Source organism: Ambystoma mexicanum, chromosome 14, assembly GCF_040938575.1.
Source record: "Ambystoma mexicanum isolate Mex_15411 chromosome 14, UKY_AmexF1_1, whole genome shotgun sequence".
NCBI lineage: Eukaryota > Metazoa > Chordata > Amphibia > Caudata > Ambystomatidae > Ambystoma > Ambystoma mexicanum.
Window position 1 is genome coordinate 560,823,441 of NC_090940.1, and position 17,542 is coordinate 560,840,982.

Here is a 17,542-nt window from a genome sequence, read left to right on the forward strand (position 1 = left end):
TGAGGGTACAGTAGTGAGAGATCGTTGTTATAGACTTTTATTAGAGGAAAAATGTGGTTGTGGAAATGCCATGTTAGCCTTAAAACTAAGAGGGGATTCCCTGCCTCAATGTAAATCTTAAAGGGGTCGTCAGGATGTCAAAATAAATCCACTGTTGTGTCAAAATCCTAACTGTTGCCCTCAAACTAATAACTATATATAAGATGCAAAGGGGTTGTCTGCTCAGCAGGTTTTTCTTCTCAGAGTTCGAAACACAAAGTTCCACAGGGATCAAACAAATGTTCCCCTTCTCTTGACTTCTCACAGTATTTCACAAGTTCCAAGAGGAAGAACCTACTTTCTCTTGGTTCCACTTCCTTAAGATAAGAGAATATCTCCCTTCTTGAAGGTTTGTCACAATGTTCACAATCCCAAGGTTTCTCTTCCTTTTACACAGCCAACTGGGTTTACTCTTCTCCCCAGTACTGTGGTTAAGAGGAGGAGTTTACAACTGTTCTTATATGGGTGCGAGATCCAGACTCTCGTAGCAAATACAATTCTCCTTTCAGCTAGACTTTGTATACTCTCCAACCAAGTACTACCTTCTTCACCAACTGTCCTTTTTATATGGGTGTGAGTGTCAGATTCGCCTGGCTTTAGCCGTTCTCCTTCTAGGTAGACTTGGTGTACTCCTCCTTCAGCCACAGTACTCTTGCTGCTTCCAGTGGCCCGGCTTGGTCTGCAGGGGCTCCGCAGCACCAACTTTCCTTCCGTGAGTTGTGTTGCTTCCCATCCCATGGGATCGCCTTCCGTCCAGTACTTTGGGGGCAGCTCCGGAGCTCTTCTCGGACGTCCTGGCGTTCACAGGTACAGCAAACTCGGTACTCTTCCTCGCGGCTCCTCCAGGAAGGACTGGTTTCTGCTGTAAGTCCTTCTTCACTTTTTATTTGTTTGCCGGGCTCAGGCAGATTGAATAGGCTGCACTGCGTTCCGCAGGTTGATCTTCTGCGCTCTGCATCTTCTTCGTCTCAGTATAAAAAGGGAGGACAGACTTCTGTCGCTCCTATGGTGTCATCTCCTCATCACATGAGGTTGTTCGCTCCCCATCTGATCCTCCGGCAGTGCACCCCCTCACCCCCCCCCCCCCCCCCCAAGGGGAATTATTGAACTGTGGCTGCACCGCCCTGGCTACATGAGAAGGGGACGACATCCAAGGATTGCTCACACAGCCCAAACGTGCTCTGCATGACTTGGACCTCAGGACAATTCCATCTATTAACTTCCAGACAATACTATCTGCAAAGAGGCGGGGGTGTGAGGACCACTAATCACGAGTGTGTGGCTTATGGAACCAGAAACATATCTATGGGTTAATAAAAATGTGTTCAACTTGAGAACAATGCCCTTTTTGGGCAACATAGAACAATAAGATAAATACGAAATAAATCGGCACAGAAAAAAAGTTACCACAACTCTGGCAGAGCTGAAGGCTGAGTCTACTTTACAGGGACCTCGCGTGCAGGTGGGGGACTTCTTGGGCCCCCCACGGGAAGCCCGTGGTCGGAGAGGGGTTAGGAGGGGGATTAGTTTCAGGGTCCTGCATGCGCTTCGGGGACAGATTGCTGAGGCGCGCAGGGGACCAGAGAATCCCTGAACTCGCCATCAGAGAAAGGCAGGCGGCTCTGGGGCAGAGGGGAGTGGCCGGCAGCAGGCCGAGGCTCCCCCCGCAGCGGAGGAGGGGACCCTGCATAGAGAGGAGCGAGCTCCGTGCGGGGGGCGAGGGGCAGGGAGTGACAGGACAGCAACAGGCAGAAGGAGTGAGCGCCCTGATGCACTGACGGTGTGGAGGGAGAGCTCCATTCGGGTGACGAGGGGGACATGACCGGACAGTCTGAAGGGGTGAGCGCCCTGCTGCACTGAATGTGTGAACGGCCGAAGGAGTGAGCTCCGTGCTGGGGAGGATGAGCAGAGGGTGACAGGACAGCAACAGACAGCGGGAACGAGATCCGTGCTGATGAGCAGGAGAGTACTCAAGGAGTGAACTCCGTGCTGCGCTCACTGCAGGGAAGGCGAAGAGAGCGTGAGACAGCACTGCAACAGACTGAAAGAGTGAGCTCAGTGCTGCACTGACTACGCGAAGGGGCGCTCCAGTCAGGTGACGAGAAGAAAGTGACCGAACAGCCACAGGCTGAAGGAGTGAGTTCCACGCAGGAAGGGGGGCAATGACTCTGGAAGAAAAGAGCTCCCTTCAGCGAAGTGGTAGGACCCGGCAAGCCCTGGAAAATAGAGCTCACTGCTGAGGGGGGGCGGGGTGAGTTGAGCACGAATGCAACAGGCTGTGAAGTGAAGTTGCAAGGCCGGGGACCCACTGCGTTGGAAGGTCCCGGGGGTCACAGGAGAGCAGGCGAGAGCGGACCCTGAAGAAGAGGAGTTTTGTGGCGGAAACACGGGAAGGCGACACCCCCGAAGAAGCGAGCTCCCGGGGCGCAGAGGAGGAGAGGACCCCCGCGGGGAGGGCAGGGCCCTTCTCGCCGCATGGGGTGCACAGGCTCCACCCCGTGAATTTCTGGCCTCTGCTTTTAATTTCCTGTCACTGGAACTGCAAGGGATCCAACCCCCTGCAGGGGAGGGGAGAAATGGGCACAACTGTGGAAACGTGAGGAAAACGGGAACACCTGTGCAAAAGCCGGGCACTGGGCGGAAAACTCCGAGACACGCGAGGCAAACTATGGAAAACCCTGAAGAAGTGACGGGAAACGCACGCCAAGCAGTGGAAACAACATAGCGGTTTTGGTTTTCTGCGGATGTTTTCTGCCCAGCTGCCTGAATCCAGCGTGGGGGTTGCCGGAGTGAGGGAGGGGGGCCTCGCCTATAGTGCAACAACGTGTTGTACGGCAGTGTAAGAGCTGGTGTGTGCCCCCCCCCAACCCCTACCCCCTCCCACAAGGGGTGTTTGCGAGCATCCGCTGGTGTCGGGACTACCGATTGTCTGCTATCCACCCCACCCGAAGACTGGACTGCGCTATATCTGCAGCCCCCACCCCCTTGGATTTGTCTGGATTGTATCTGCGGCCCCCTCCCCCGGATTGTTTGGAATGGTGCCTGCTGGTGTCTACGGGCCTTGCCCGCGATTGCTCCTGGCTGGAGAGGAGTAGTCTCTACCCAGGATTGTATCGGGTGATTGCTGCCTCCTCCTACCCCGGGGCAGTTCGGCGCTATATCGGCTCTGCGGGGGACATGTCTCTTCTCGGCTTCTGCCTGCTCTCCCTGCTCACCACCCTGCTGTCCGTGGGGAGGGGGCTGCCAGTGAAGGACTCCCGGAGTAACAGCGCCCGGCGGGGGAGCATTGGACTGCCGGAGGTAAGTCCCTCTCCTGGGCCTATTCTCACGCCCTCTGTGTTATACTCCAATGACCGCACGGCGCGCCGTGTTATCTTGGCCACATCACGCTCACCTTCACGGGGAAACCGGTTTTGTATAGATCTTGTCAGAAAACGGGGAATGCCCACGGAGTTTAGTCAGACATGTACCCCAAAAAGCACCCGTGATGCAATATGTGTTGCTATCTTTTCTGTGGACTGCCCCTTGCTAAGGTCTGTGGGCACAGCGGTCGTCTCCAAGCAGAGAGGGGTTCCCCGGAGCGCCGCAGCGCCTGCGCTCTCAGTTGTTCATTGAGTGCTGCTCGAAGGAGCCGACCTGGTAGTGGGCGCTGATATGACCGCACTGCTGTTCTGTGCGGTCAGTGAAGTATAGTGCTGTCGAGTTATGCTCTTGGAGGGTTGGTGGGCAATGCAGTGCAGGGCTTAAGGGCACACTGCTGCCAGTGCCGTGCAACCCTTACAAAAACTCTCCATAGTCTTGCATACACACACCACACGCCAACCAACCATGGCATGCATGCACACCCATAAAGCCCCGCCACACTGACACCGCACGGCAGAACTCCACACCTCCCCCGATAGCTTAAGGAGCTTCAACAAGGCCAAAGCTCCCAAGGCCTGCCTTACGGACTCAAGGCACTACATATCCATCAACACGAAGAAGGCCCATACAGAGGAACTGTTTTTCGAACTAACCTCCCAACACAGCAGCAAAGCACTCGCGCCCCCTCTCTGCTTCCACTAACACACCCACCCCTTCCCTTACTGTCAGATCGCCAAAGCGCCTGGAGACCATGCGAATGGTTGCGATGCGCTTTATAAATCCCACCGACATAACATAGCGATAGTCTGTAGGCACGGAGGTTCTGTGTGTGGGTGTGTAATCACTGTAGTGCCGTGTTGCGTGAGGTACGGGAGTGCAGTACTGTAGTGTAAATTGGTGCAGTGCGGAAGAGCAACAATGCACCAGCTGCCACCACCGAAGTCTCCTGGGGGCCGAGGCTTATGCGGGGCGAGTTTTAGGCTCGTGCCTTGAGTAACCGCAGCCCCTGAATCTGTGATGGGCAGATGGGGAAGAGGAGTGTGAGGTGCGAGGGAGTGTCCAGTTGGTGCAGTCAGTGTGGTGAAGTGCTGCACTGCGCTTTTACGCTGTTCAGTGCATTGCGTGGGTGGGGGAGTTATGTGCTAGGAGCGAGTCCATGGAGTGGGAGGGCAGCGCAGTGGGTGCTGTTTATTGTATGCAGTGCTGTCCTGTGGATGAGTGCATGCCTAGATTGAAAAGCATGGGCACGATTTGTGGTGTTCTGTGGACGAACTGGGGCTGAACTTTGAGCTCGTGCAGTAGAGCACAGTGCAGTTTAATGTATGCTTGGGTGCGGTGCAGTGCAGTGCTGCAAGTGGCACTGATGCTGTCGAGCAGGTGGGTGATGGTGTGCTTTGGTGCAGTGCGGTGCAGTGCTGCGAGTGGCACTGATGCTGTCCAGCAGGCGGGTGATGGTGTGCTTTTGTGCAGTGCAGTGCTGCGAGTGGCACTGATGCTGTCCAGCAGGCGGGTGATGCTGTGCTTTGGTGCAGTGCGGTGCAGTGAGTGGCACTGATGCTGTCCAGCAGGCGGGTGATGATGTGCTTTGGTGCAGTGTGCTGCAGTGCTGCGTGTGGCATTGATGCTGTCTGGCGGGCAGGCGATTGGTGTGCTTTGGTGCAGTGCAGTGCTGCGAGTGGCACAGATGCTGTCCAGCAGGCGGGTGATGATGTGCTTTGGTGCAGTGCGGTGCAGTGCTGCATGTGGCATTGATGCTGTCTGGCAGGCAGGTGATTGGTGTGCTTTGGTGCAGTGCAGTGCTGCGAGTGGCACTGATGCTGTCCAGCAGGTGGGTGATGTGCTTTGGTGCAGTGCTGCATGTGGCATTGATGCTGTCCGGCGGGCAGGTGATGATGTGCTTTGGTGCAGTGTGGTGCAGGGCAGTGCTGAAAGTGGCACTGATTCTGTCCAGCAGGCCGGTGATGATGTGCTTTGGTGCAGTGCGGTGCAGTGCTGCATGTGGCATTGATGCTGTCTGGCAGGCAGGTGATTGGTGTGCTTTGGTGCAGTGCAGTGCTGCGAGTGGCACTGATGCTGTCCAGCAGGTGGGTGATGTGCTTTGGTGCAGTGCTGCGTGTGGCATTGATGCTGTCCGGCGGGCAGGTGATGATGTGCTTTGGTGCAGTGTGGTGCAGGGCAGTGCTGAAAGTGGCACTGATTCTGTCCAGCAGGCCGGTGATGATGTGCTTTGGTGCGGTGCAGTGCAGTGCTACACGTGGCACTGATTCTGTCAAGCAGGCCGGTGATGATGTGCTTTGGTGCAGTGCGGTGCAGTGCAGTGCTGCAAGTGGCACTGATTCTGTCCAGCAGGCGGGTGATGATGTGCTTTGAATGCCTTCCTGCAATCGGGTTCAGGTTCTTAACACTTGAGTACAGTTTTATGCTGCGCCCTACTTTTCTGTGGGAGGGTGTTACAAGCGAGTGATTGCAGTACTTTAAACTTTTGAGAAACCTATTCATGTAGGCACTGCACCGCACCAAAGCACAAGCTTCATCCCCCCCAGTCCTCCTCCCCCAACCAGTGTCTAGCCGCAATCGCATGGGCAGCGTGTGATGTTAAAACCAGGGATAGATGGTCCCAGGCAGGACTGTCTTAGTATTTCATCATTCCTAAGTGGTTAAAATCACATCTCATCACACATTGGTTAATAGTACCTGTCACAGCGCTTAGAAGTTGGAGGAGTATGTTATTAAGCGCTATATAAGAGCTCACATTATTATTATTGGCTTACGGGTCATGCCAGTTTGCCCTTGAACGTTCATCAGCTCTAGCCAGCACAGCCAGTGGTGAAGGATCATGGGAGTTGTAGTCCAAAACATCTGGCGAGCCACTCGAGTAACCATGCCAGCGTGCTAGCACACCTGCCACTAGCGGCAGCACCCAGAAATGCATGGGCATACTTTTAGGGGGATAAGCGTTTGCCCTGCCCCACACTTTAATGGCAAACCATTTTGTCCCCCTCTTTTGGCAGGGCCCCCTTTCTTTTTCGATTTCATGTCTCCTCTCCCAACCCCCACCCCCTCCGCCATTTTAGTTAACTGTGCATTAACATGCTGTATCAGCAGCATGAGAGGAAGCTGAGCTATCCCATAAGGGACAGCATCCCCAGTGCTTACTCTATAGGTAGCGTGAGATGAAAGGCGGCCGCCTCAGTGCTTATTAACTTACTGTATAGACAGTGAGATGGCATCTAAGCGAGCTCCCCCAGCGCCTATTCATGGTATAGGCAGCATGACATGACCTCTGTGCTTGGAGAGAGATCACCTGTTCATTTACTGTATCGGCAGCGTGAGAGGATACCTGTACTAGGAGAGATTACTCGGAGCGCCTCTTCAGGGGTCAGCACCCTTTGGCTCTGTAGATGTTTCGGACTACAACTCCCATCATTCCTAATCATCCTAGTCAATGGCTAGACATGATGGGCATGTTAGCCCAAAACATCTTGAGAGCCAGCAGGGCCTTAACTTATTGTATCCGCAGCGTGAAATGACATGTTTCCTCCTTCAGTGGCTCCGCCACAGGAGGTCGAGGTTTTCAGAAAGGAAACCCTAACATTCCGTGTACATTCTGGAAGAGGATTTGCGCCCAGTCTTAACACACTGGTATTGCATGACTTCAGTGCAAGAGGCCCGTTGGGTGGCCTGCTCCTGCCCTCCTTATTTCATGCCTGAGATCAAAGTGAAAGACGGGAGCCATTGGATTGGGGATACAGCGAGATATCACAGGCAACCCACGTGCTATCAGCGTGTCGAAATTGGGGATACTTCCAAGGCACCACAATGCTGTCATTTCTTATTTGGGCTACAAGGTGGCGCTAAAGCACCACCCATCACCTGAAACTATAGCATTCGAGTACAAACAGGGAGAAATGGCACGTGAGGAGGGTAACACGGCTTGTAGGTGTTTGGTTATTTACCCACCCATTGCTACGGCTAATCCTTACGGACATCCCCACCGAGTTCCTGTCCCTCGCTACGCAAAACACCTCCCCATGGGAACTATTTAAGCTAGCTTTAATCAAGCCTTACCATCAAACTTGACACTCAAAGTGCCCGCCATTCTTTTTTCAAAGCAGTCTTCTAAGAGTTAATGCCTTCATTGGAGTTGTAAACCCACTACTGGTGTTTATAAAAATGTCCTAAACAGGTCTGCCTCAGCCACTCGATTTGTAAGCACCAGGCGTGTCCTTCACTTAAATCCTGTTAAAAACAAGCACTGGCAAAGCCAACAGTTTTGTCTTGTGTATGAGTATTAGGCATGTGCCAGGCACTACAATTATATGCACCGTTTTACAGCTGCTGCCAGCAATGGCCAGTTCATACCACTGTGGCAGTGCCTTGTAAGTGCCTTTCCCATGCCTACCCAAAAGCTGAAACTGTTGGCCTTGCCAATTCTTCTTAGTTCTGGCGTGGAATTGGAAGTGCCACCTATAAGCCACACTTATTGCATTACAGTGCAGCTAAGAGTGAGCTGGAATACGTGGAGGGACACACATTTTGCAGGTATTGTGTGGGCCCAATCACCATCATCCACTTCCTGCCTCTCCACGCTCAAAATACATCCTTCTGGGATCTCTTTGAGCTAGTTTGCTCAAGCAGTAACATCAAACTGTGTGCTCCACAGTGCCTTCCAGTGTTATTTCAAAGCCGTCTTCAGAGAGTTACTTGCTTAACTGGAGCGGCAAAGGCGCTACTTGTGTAATACACATGTTTTGACCAAGTGTGGCTGAGTGTTCCTTCAGCCAGTTCATTTATTAGCAGCAGGTGTGTGTCCTTCACCGAAGTCTTGTTAAAAAATAGCATTGTCAAAGACATCCGTTTTGGCTTGTGTACCAATAGGCATTTGCCAGGGTCTGATATGATGCCCAGTTACTGGCACCATTCAATAGCTGGTACCATTCATCGCCAGTTAGTACCATTATGGTAGTGCCTGGTCTATCCGATGTCCACACCAAAGCCTAAACTGTTGGCATTGTCAAAGCTTGCTACTTAAATATGATGACATCTATGCAAGACTTTAGTTTCTTTGGGGGTGCCTTTTCAGGTCTAAAGAATATCCCCAAAAGGGGCCTTATTGATTCACGGTTTTGCTTTTGCTCCTTCATCAATGCGCCATGAGGCCGGCGAAATGGCATATGTGCGCTATTGAACACCACAATGCATTACATCTACATCTGATGGCACATATTAAAACGTGGGTTGCCATCTCTTTTGCAAGGAGAGACGTGACCCGCAGTGCACCCAGCGCGTCAGAACATCCCAAACCCTTTAAGAGGCGTCCTTTGCTGGCCCTATAAACATTGCGGGGACAGCGGGGCGGTGCCGTCGCGTCCAAGTGGCGCCAGCGTTTCTGCAGTTTTGCTACGCGACATCTGCTTTCAGCGCGTAATACATGTTACGCGAAACCTTCCAGCAGCCCGGCGCGCGTGTGAGATGCCCGGGTTCCATCTGTTGGCAGGAATGGTGAGTGATGGTTCTGGAGGCGCTCAAGCTGCATTGGTTATTTAGTTAGGATTGAGGCGACCCAAAAGTGCTGCGCGAGATTGCCAGTATTGGGGTGGCAGGGGGCGCTAAAGATCAGGTTGAACGTCCATTGTCAGAGCCGTGCCGCGGCCCCCATTCAGGGACACCGGTGTGTATTGAAGCGTACGAAGGAGGTGCACGAGCGGAGCCCTGCACTGAGAGTTTATGGTTCTCAGTGCTGCCATGAGAGGGATGCCACATGTCTGAGTCGGCATGCATTGGTAGACCCCTCCTCCCCCCGTGCTCGAATCTTTGCCCAGAAATATGCCAGTGGGCCCTGCCGCGCACGGCGATGGAGATGCATTGAGAGGGCTGTGTGTAGGCTCCAGAACTCGGCCAGCCAGGGTACCGCGGGGCAGGATGGAGGTGCACTGGAAGAGCTGCGTGCATTCTATCATTGACGAGATGTTCCCCCTCCCTGGAATATCAGCGAGGGCTCTGTGTGGGTCCCGGAAATCTGCGAGTCATGGCGCTGCAGGGCTGGATTGACGTGCATTGGCAGAGCTGTGCGGGTTTCCTCGCCCTGGAATATCAGTGAGTGCTCTGTGTAGGCCCCGGAACTCCGTGAGTCATGGCGCTGCAGGGCTGGATTGACGTGCATTGGCAGAGCTGTGCGGGTTTCCCCCCGGAATATCAGTGAGTGCTCTGTGTAGGCCCCGGAACTCCGTGAGTCATGGCGCTGCAGGGCTGGATTGACGTGCATTGGCAGAGCTGTGCGGGTTTCCCCCCGGAATATCAGTGAGTGCTCTGTGTAGGCCCCGGAACTCCGTGAGTCATGGCGCTGCAGGGCTGGATTGACGTGCATTGGCAGAGCTGTGCGGGTTCCCCCCCCCCCCTGGAATATCAATGAGTGCTCTGTGTAGGCCCCTGAAGTCCATGAGTCATGGCGCTGCAGGGCTGGATTCAGGGGCACTGCAAGAGCTGAGTGCATTCCATCACGGAGATGGCGGAGGTGTTGCAGACCAGAATTGACGTGCATTGGTAGAGCTACCCCCCTCCCCCCCGCCCCTGGAATATTAGTGAGTGTTGAGGAGCACGATGGGGGTGCACCGAGGGAGCTGCCTGTGGCCCCACGATCTCGATTTGAAGGGTATGAGGGGTGGGGGTCTGCGGGGCAGGATTTAGGTAAAATGGCGCAGCTGTTTTTCCACCCTGATACTGGATTAGCAAGCAGGTAGTGATGGGGGGCAGGCAAGGCAAGGACACTGGATCCGACAGCGTGGGGGGAGTGGGGGGGGGGGGTTGGAGGGTCGCCTGGCCCATACCAAATCGGGATGGCCGGGGCCCCTCTGGATGCGAGCTATGTACGAAATGAGTTTCGCAATGCTTTGCGTGTAGTCCCACAGGAGACAATCATATATGCCACAATTATCCATTCCATTTGGGAGACGCTGATCCAGTCCTGATTTTAACTTTGCACGCTGGATTTCCCAGTTTATAAATGCAGGACTACAAGTCCCAGGATGCAAAATTAAAACTAGGACCGGACTAGCACCTCTGAAAGGGATAATGTTGCCATGTATGGGCAAATCTGGTGTTCTCCTTGAGCTGTATGACCATTTACACATCTGAGTGAAATCTCCACCTGCTGAGTAAACTGCTGAAGAGGATGGTTTATGCACTTACAGAAGGGACTGTTCCTGCAAGATCAGGCTACGGCTTACACCCTCTAGAGTCTAAACAATAGACTCAGCTGAAAAGTAAAAACCATTTTCTCACACTGAAAAACAGCACTTAATTTCAGTAATTGATTGCGTTTTGTTTGTGGGAATGCGATTGTATACACATCATAGATAACAAGTTCCAGACTGTAACAAACTGGCTGTGAAAAGCTGATGTCCCACCTGCCGATCCTAGGAGAGAGCATAAAGGGTACTTGAGTTGGCGCATGGCAAGTGAAAGATGCTCATCTGGCCTTTCGGCTCTCATCGCATTGCTTTCTGGTATTTGTAGTCCTGCATTTAAAGTGGGGAATATAAAAATATAAATACGTACACAGGGATAATGTCGCTGTGAAAATGGCCGCCAATTTGCAACATTTCCCTAAAAATGCACCCACCAGGTAATCACACACTTTCCCCAAATATTCTAGGATTGGAGATAATAATATATAATTATACCCCTCATAGAATATTTAGGGAACAAATTGTAGAGGTCAGGAAAAAAGTCACATGCCTGACGATTTTTTCACGGTGACATTATCACACAGAACTAGAAATAATGTACAAGAATACAAAACGACATGAGCTAATGGCCACGCATTGTACAACGTCCCATTGCTTACCCAGGACCTCTTGAAAGCTTTGTTTCTGCATATTGTTGGTAACATTTGTGTACATGTGCAGCACTGTCAGTGAGTTATGCCCTCATTCCGAGTATGGCGGTCTGGAAATAAGGGTACCGGTAGCAACGTACCGCACCCTTTCCGGACCGCCATTCTACGAGAATGCCGGTAGGGGCACAGATCCCCCGGCAGGCCTGACCTGGTAGGTTTTCAGGTCCCTACCGGCATGTTTCTCACTGAAGCACGGGCACCGTTGGCAACGGTGCTGTCGCTTCAGTGTCTCCATTTCCATGGGACTCCATGGAAATGGGGATTTATTTACCATTCGCTACTTGTGATATCCTGGTGGCACCGGGATATCAGGCAGTGGTACGGCTGTTACGGGGTTGCTGCAAACTTGCTGCCTACCGGCAGGTTTTCTGGCTACCCCCTAATGAGGGTCTTAGTGTTTTGTTTTCCTCACTTCCGACTATTGGGATATTTGGGACTGACCGGGAGTGGGTCCGTTTACTCCTACTTTTTGACAGTTTGCTCTTTTCTGTGCTGTCCCTACTAGCTTAGAGGATGAATCTTGTGACCGAGACACCAACACAAGATTATCCAGAAGTGGACCCCCTGCACAGAAATCTACTTTAACTCTTGCCCGGCTACTTGATATGATAGGTTATTTATAGCGCCCTTAATACCCAGAGGTTTCTAAGCGTGGACCCGGGGTTCAAACCTGTGTTGCTTCGTGTCGTTTGCTTCCCAGGCGAGCACGTGCCGCTGAGCTATCCTCCCGAGACAATACTTGTAGATAATATTGTATGTTGGTGCCAACCTAAAGATGAAATGGCAGACTGTGCAGTCTGAATCCTAAAATAAGGCAAACAGCAAACAGAATCCTGTTGCCTCCGCTACAAGGCTGTCACCCTGAATTCCCAGGCTACCTTGCTGAGAAACTCGGCATCTCCGGAGGCCTGCGATCCACCAGAAGTAAGGACATGTGCGGACTTGACCTCCGCCGCCGGTGCAGGAAAAAAAAGAAAGAACCAGGAGACAGGCCTTCTTTGTCTACGCTCCAAGACACTGGAACCTCCTCCATGTCAACATCAGATTTGCACAATCACTTCTACAGTTCAGGAAAGAGCTCCAGACCATCCTTTTCAAGGATTGGCTCCTCCTTAACACCTAGGTCCACACACCCTGCATTCCCCACCCTACCCGAGACTGTGATCTGCTCCTCACTGTCTCCCCCCTGGTTTCTTGTAGATCCCTTGCTGCCAGTTGCTCACCCTCACGCTCCCCGTTAGCTCCCCGTTCCTTTTTTCTCTGCTTCCCTCACTGTGTTCTCCTCCCTATGATTTTAAAGCTCTCAATTGCTTCTCGAAGCTAGGTCTGCGCTCAATAAATACTTTAATAATATTAATAACCAGGCTCACCGCCAGGCTTCCAAACTTGACCAAACTTTCTGATCCTGGGCAAATCACTCTATGTAATGGGACTTGTTTTCTGGTATCCGCGGAAAAATTTGAATAAAAAAAACAGAGGCAGAAAATGCTGAATTTGTTTATTCGAATTTGTTTGACTTTTCAGCAAATTAATAGACGGGCAGTGGGCTAACGGGGTATATTAGGGTAGGGGGAATGTTGGGGCTGTGAGGGGTCACCCCGCATTTGAAGTCTAAATTCGAATAAAACAATTCAGCATTTTCTGCCTCCGTTTTTTCTATTCAATCTTTTCATGGAAATGCGTCACAATTAGGTAGAATTGTGAAGATTAGTCAAGGTGGTCCCTGTTGAAAGCATGCTACCCTGATCTGCCTGGGAATTGATACCATGAACTCCTTCACCCGGGGCGCAGTATCAACTATGCTTGGGTTGGACTTGCTATTTTTTCTCTCGCCGATATGACCTACGCTCTCCAATCAGATTAGCTCCCGAGCACTCTTAGCTCTCAGAAGGGAGATATAATAATACGATATAATTCAGCGATTCAAACCATAAACTATGACAGGATTACCCATCCACCCACAATAAACAATTACCCGGGTCCTGGAAAATGGGCCGACTGGCACTTATTAGCCATGCGTCCGTCACCTTTAGATAGAATTGTCAAGATTAGCCAAGGTGGTCTCTATTTAAGGCATGCTACCGTGGGAATTGATGCCAGGCACTCCTGAACTCCTTCACCTGGGGCGCTGTATCAAGCATGCTTGGGTTGGACTTGCTCTTTTTTTCATGCAGATATGTGATACGCTCTCTAATCAGGTGAGCCCCCCAGCACTCTGAGCTCTTGGAAGGGACAATGCTAAGATATAATTCAGCAATTCAAATCATAAACTACGACAGGAATGCCCATCCACCCGCTATAAACTATTACCCGGGACCCGGAAAATGGGCCCACTGGCACTTATAACCGAGCTTCAGCAATGGACTGACTCTGCTCCACCTCAAGGGAATATGCTCTGAATCAGGGCAGGAATCGGGCATGGTAAGCTTCCGATAGTGACATCGAGGTGCTGCCACCTGTCTCAACGCACACCAGATCAGGAACACGCTAACCCCCGCTGCATATAACGCTGTCAGTTCAGACACACCACTTACATCACCCCTGATCTGTTGCCTGACCTCCGGGCATAACGAGTACCGGTCTTCATACATAGGATGTACTCATGTGTCCAATAGAAAAGAACGTCCAGTGACCACCAGTTACCGAATCTAGCTAGGACTCGTAAGTCTGATAGAACAGAACCGGATGTAACTGGACAATGAGAAGGTATCTTCCTAATAAACAATGGAAGACTCAACGAAACACAGGGATGACCATAGACCTGCAATTCACTTAACCCAATAAAAATTAGGAATAGGGCCACTCAACACCGATGACACTGCCAAACGGGGAACGTCAAACTCCAGCCCTGTAATCAGAACAAACTCTGCGCTAGACTGAGAATCTCTCCTGGCAAACGAATGCTGCGCACCTTTAGGATAGATACAATCAGCTCAGTGGGCACTGGAAGGTCATCTGAAATAGGGCTCTCCCACTAATCCGCACAGACGCTCACACATACCGATATGCTCACTCACTCCTCCACACCAACAAACAATAGAATGCAGCTATAGCCCTCGATCAATTTCGGCCTAGCTGCACACATACCTACACACCACCAGGAACACCTCAACAGTCTTTAGAATGCAGCTATACCACACGTAAAAATCAGCCAAGCTGCGCACATAATCTCATACATAAGCTCCACCACCGCCAGAATGCAAACTCTGAGGTCATCGGCCTTGCTGCACACAATCTTCTGACCTCACACAACCACGGCACCACACCTAGCATTAGAATGCAGCTACACACCACGTAAACCGCACTGGCTGCGCACATACTGAGTGCACACAAGCACTATTTACTACCCTACTATCTCCACTGACCTAGACTATGGTCCCCAAGGGCGTTCAATCCACAGCGCTTTGAGATCATACCAACGGTATATAATAAGGCACTATACAAATGCAAAATAACATAACATAACAACGTGAGTTCGGTGGGGTTTTCCCGGAAATAGTCCTGTATTGCTGTAGCAGCCACGTCCGTAAGGGCCATGTCATTTAGGATTGGGTGATACAGTCGCCACTGTGGCTTAGGGGGTGGGGCTGGGTCTCCGACTCTAACCTGCATGAGAACAGGGGCATGATGGTAGAGCACCCTGGGGGCAATGGACACCTCGTTGATATATGGCATACGTTGGGGGGACACTAGAATTAGGTCTACATGGGAGGAGGAGTGATGGACATGAGAGAAAAAGGTAAAGTCTCGTTCCCCTGGGTGTACCACTCTCCTAGAGTCCACCACCCCCAGGGACTTGAAGAAGTGAAGAATACTTAAGGCAATCCTGAAATCTCTGGCCGAGGGGTCATGGGTCTTGTCCATCATTGGGTCAGGGACCCTGTTAAAGTCACCCCCAATGATGACCTGACTCTCCAGGAAGGGAAGGACTACGGCTTTCTAAATCTATGTGAAATTGTTCTTGTCCCTCATTGGGGGCATAAATCGAGACTAAGGAATACATCTGGCCCAGTAACATACCTTTAACTCCGATATATCGTCGTCCTGGGTCTCGTATAGTGTACAGCTCCTTGAATGAAGTGCCTTTCGCCAATAGGATAGCTGTTCCCCCAGTCTTTGAACCACTGGAAGCCAGGAAGTTTTTGTTCCGTAGGCAAGGGAAATCCGAAGGGAGGAGTGGGTCTCTTGCAGGAAGATCACTGAACCGTTTAAGTCCCTCAGGCGTAGTAAAATCTACTTTCCTTTCACTGGGGAGTTCAGTCCTTTGACATTAAGTGACACAAATTCCAAATTCTGATGAGGTAATGTGATATCTCCAGGGACGGTGTCTTCCATGGAGGGGTAAGGGGCCAGGTGACTTTCAACCACCATCATGAGTTTGCATACGACTGGAACCATGTGCCAACCAAGGTTTTAACTGGACTAACGAACGTAAAAAAGCAAAACTTCAAAAAGGAACTCAGAAATACAAGTCAGATCGCCCCGACGGCCTTCAGGTGACTTCTCACTTGAGGCCGGGCATGGGTCGCATGAAGCCTGTAATTAACTGAATGCTGATCGGCGCCCCCTCAGTATATGTTACCAATTTCCATTTGCCAGGGTTCTCCATGTGCAGCATTGCCCCTGGTACTACTTCTATGTCCTCCTGTGCTGTGGATTCGGTTCTCCTAGGGACGTGGCCTGTGCCATTTTTAATTATGGTTATTGTGCACTTTTTAGCCAAGAAGTGGTTTTCTTTGCTGGTTTTGCAACTTCATGAACAAGTAAGCATTGAGTGCTTATATGTGCCACAACTGCGTATGAAAGTTACTTTGGTTGCACACCATCTTCCTTCTGTGGGTGCAAGATTTGATACATTTGTACAACTCGAGGGATAAACGCAGAATATCCCTAGTGCCTTTCATTGGTTTTAATTTTAGTTTTGTTCACAACTCTTGGTTTCACTGTAATATACACTTTGGCTATTGTGCAAGGTGTTGGCAGGGACGTCCTCTGGGGGTTGCCAGGGGTAGCAGCTGCTACCCCTGGCTCCCCCTCTGCTTTGCGACCCCTGGGCCTCTGTACAAAGAGGCAGTGCCAAGAGCAGAGATCTGTGTTGCACCTGAAAAGGGCAGTTGTAAATGCAGCAAAATGTGCCACAGCTTTTTTCACCTGGAATCTAGAACTCGTTAGCTGGAGAAATAACAGGGATGCAGGAAAAACCATGAAGCCACCATCACTAACAGGCTGTCAGTCCATTAGTGAAGAATGCCTGAATGGTTGGGTTCAGAGGCGGGGCCTTCTGTGCAGGCCATACCCGGTACTGTAGCAACAGGTAGGGTATGGGGGCTAGATCTAGCATGCTGGGAATGGGTAAGAGCAGCCCGCAGTATTCTGTGACAGCACAGCCTGAACACAAATCTCATCAGTGTTCATCTGCTTTGCATATCCAGTGAGCCACTGGGCATGTGATGAGGGGTGTGCCCCAGTGGCTTCTGCCACCAATCCTGCCTGGGCACTGAGTAACCTGACTCAGATCTGCCAGACCTGCATCACAGGCACGCTGTAGATAGATGCAAGGCGAGATAATTAATTTAACTTGAAGTTGCCCTCCACCTTTGAAGTAAACCACTGGTTGCTCCCTTAAGCAAAAAATGTATATATTTGGTTGGGTAGCCCAGGGCAACACACTTGCTTTGGGAGCAAGAGGATGCAGTGCAACATGGGTTCAGTTCCTGTTTAAGTGCTTAGAAGCTGGAGGAGGCTGACAATAAGCAAGATATAAAGGACCAAAGAAAATAATAAAATGGGCCTTTTCTAGGGGTGATGTTAAATAAAATACCCTGCAATTACTGTGACATGCAACACACCCCTACCCTTTATCTCCCAACTAACAACGAGGGAGGGTCCTTAGTCACTTTCAATGTATGGTGGGGTGCCCGTGTGAAAATGGTTGGGGGATATTCAGACACTGAGTGACTGGCGGGGGTGGGTTGCTGTGCAGTTTTTCCGGTGCACAAGTGGTCCAGGGATGAATATCGGTTTCTAAACCATCAATCAACCCCACACCTCTAGTACACCAGAAGGGATCTGAACAGATTGGAATACAAGTGAATTATAAGACCTCCTTGTCCAATATTTGGTAACGTGGACAGAACAGCAGTCTTATCTCTGCAAGGTCATGGATCATTGGTTAGTTGCAACACAGCGAAAACACAATTATTAACCAACGATAAAAGGGACTGTCCAGTCAAGGTTGTATAC

General features: G+C 51.1%; 1 protein-coding gene across 1 annotated transcript in view; it reads left to right on the top strand.

Moving 5' to 3' along the window:
• Window positions 1-1,648: 1,648 nt before the first annotated feature.
• Window positions 1,649-17,542, top strand: part of ISM2 (isthmin 2) — a 67,435-nt gene continuing 51,541 nt past the window's right edge. The window contains exon 1 of the mRNA XM_069637918.1: window positions 1,649-3,339. Within this exon, the coding sequence (XP_069494019.1) occupies window positions 3,217-3,339 (123 nt within the window). The 5' untranslated portion in view covers window positions 1,649-3,216. The remainder of the gene's footprint in view (window positions 3,340-17,542) is intronic.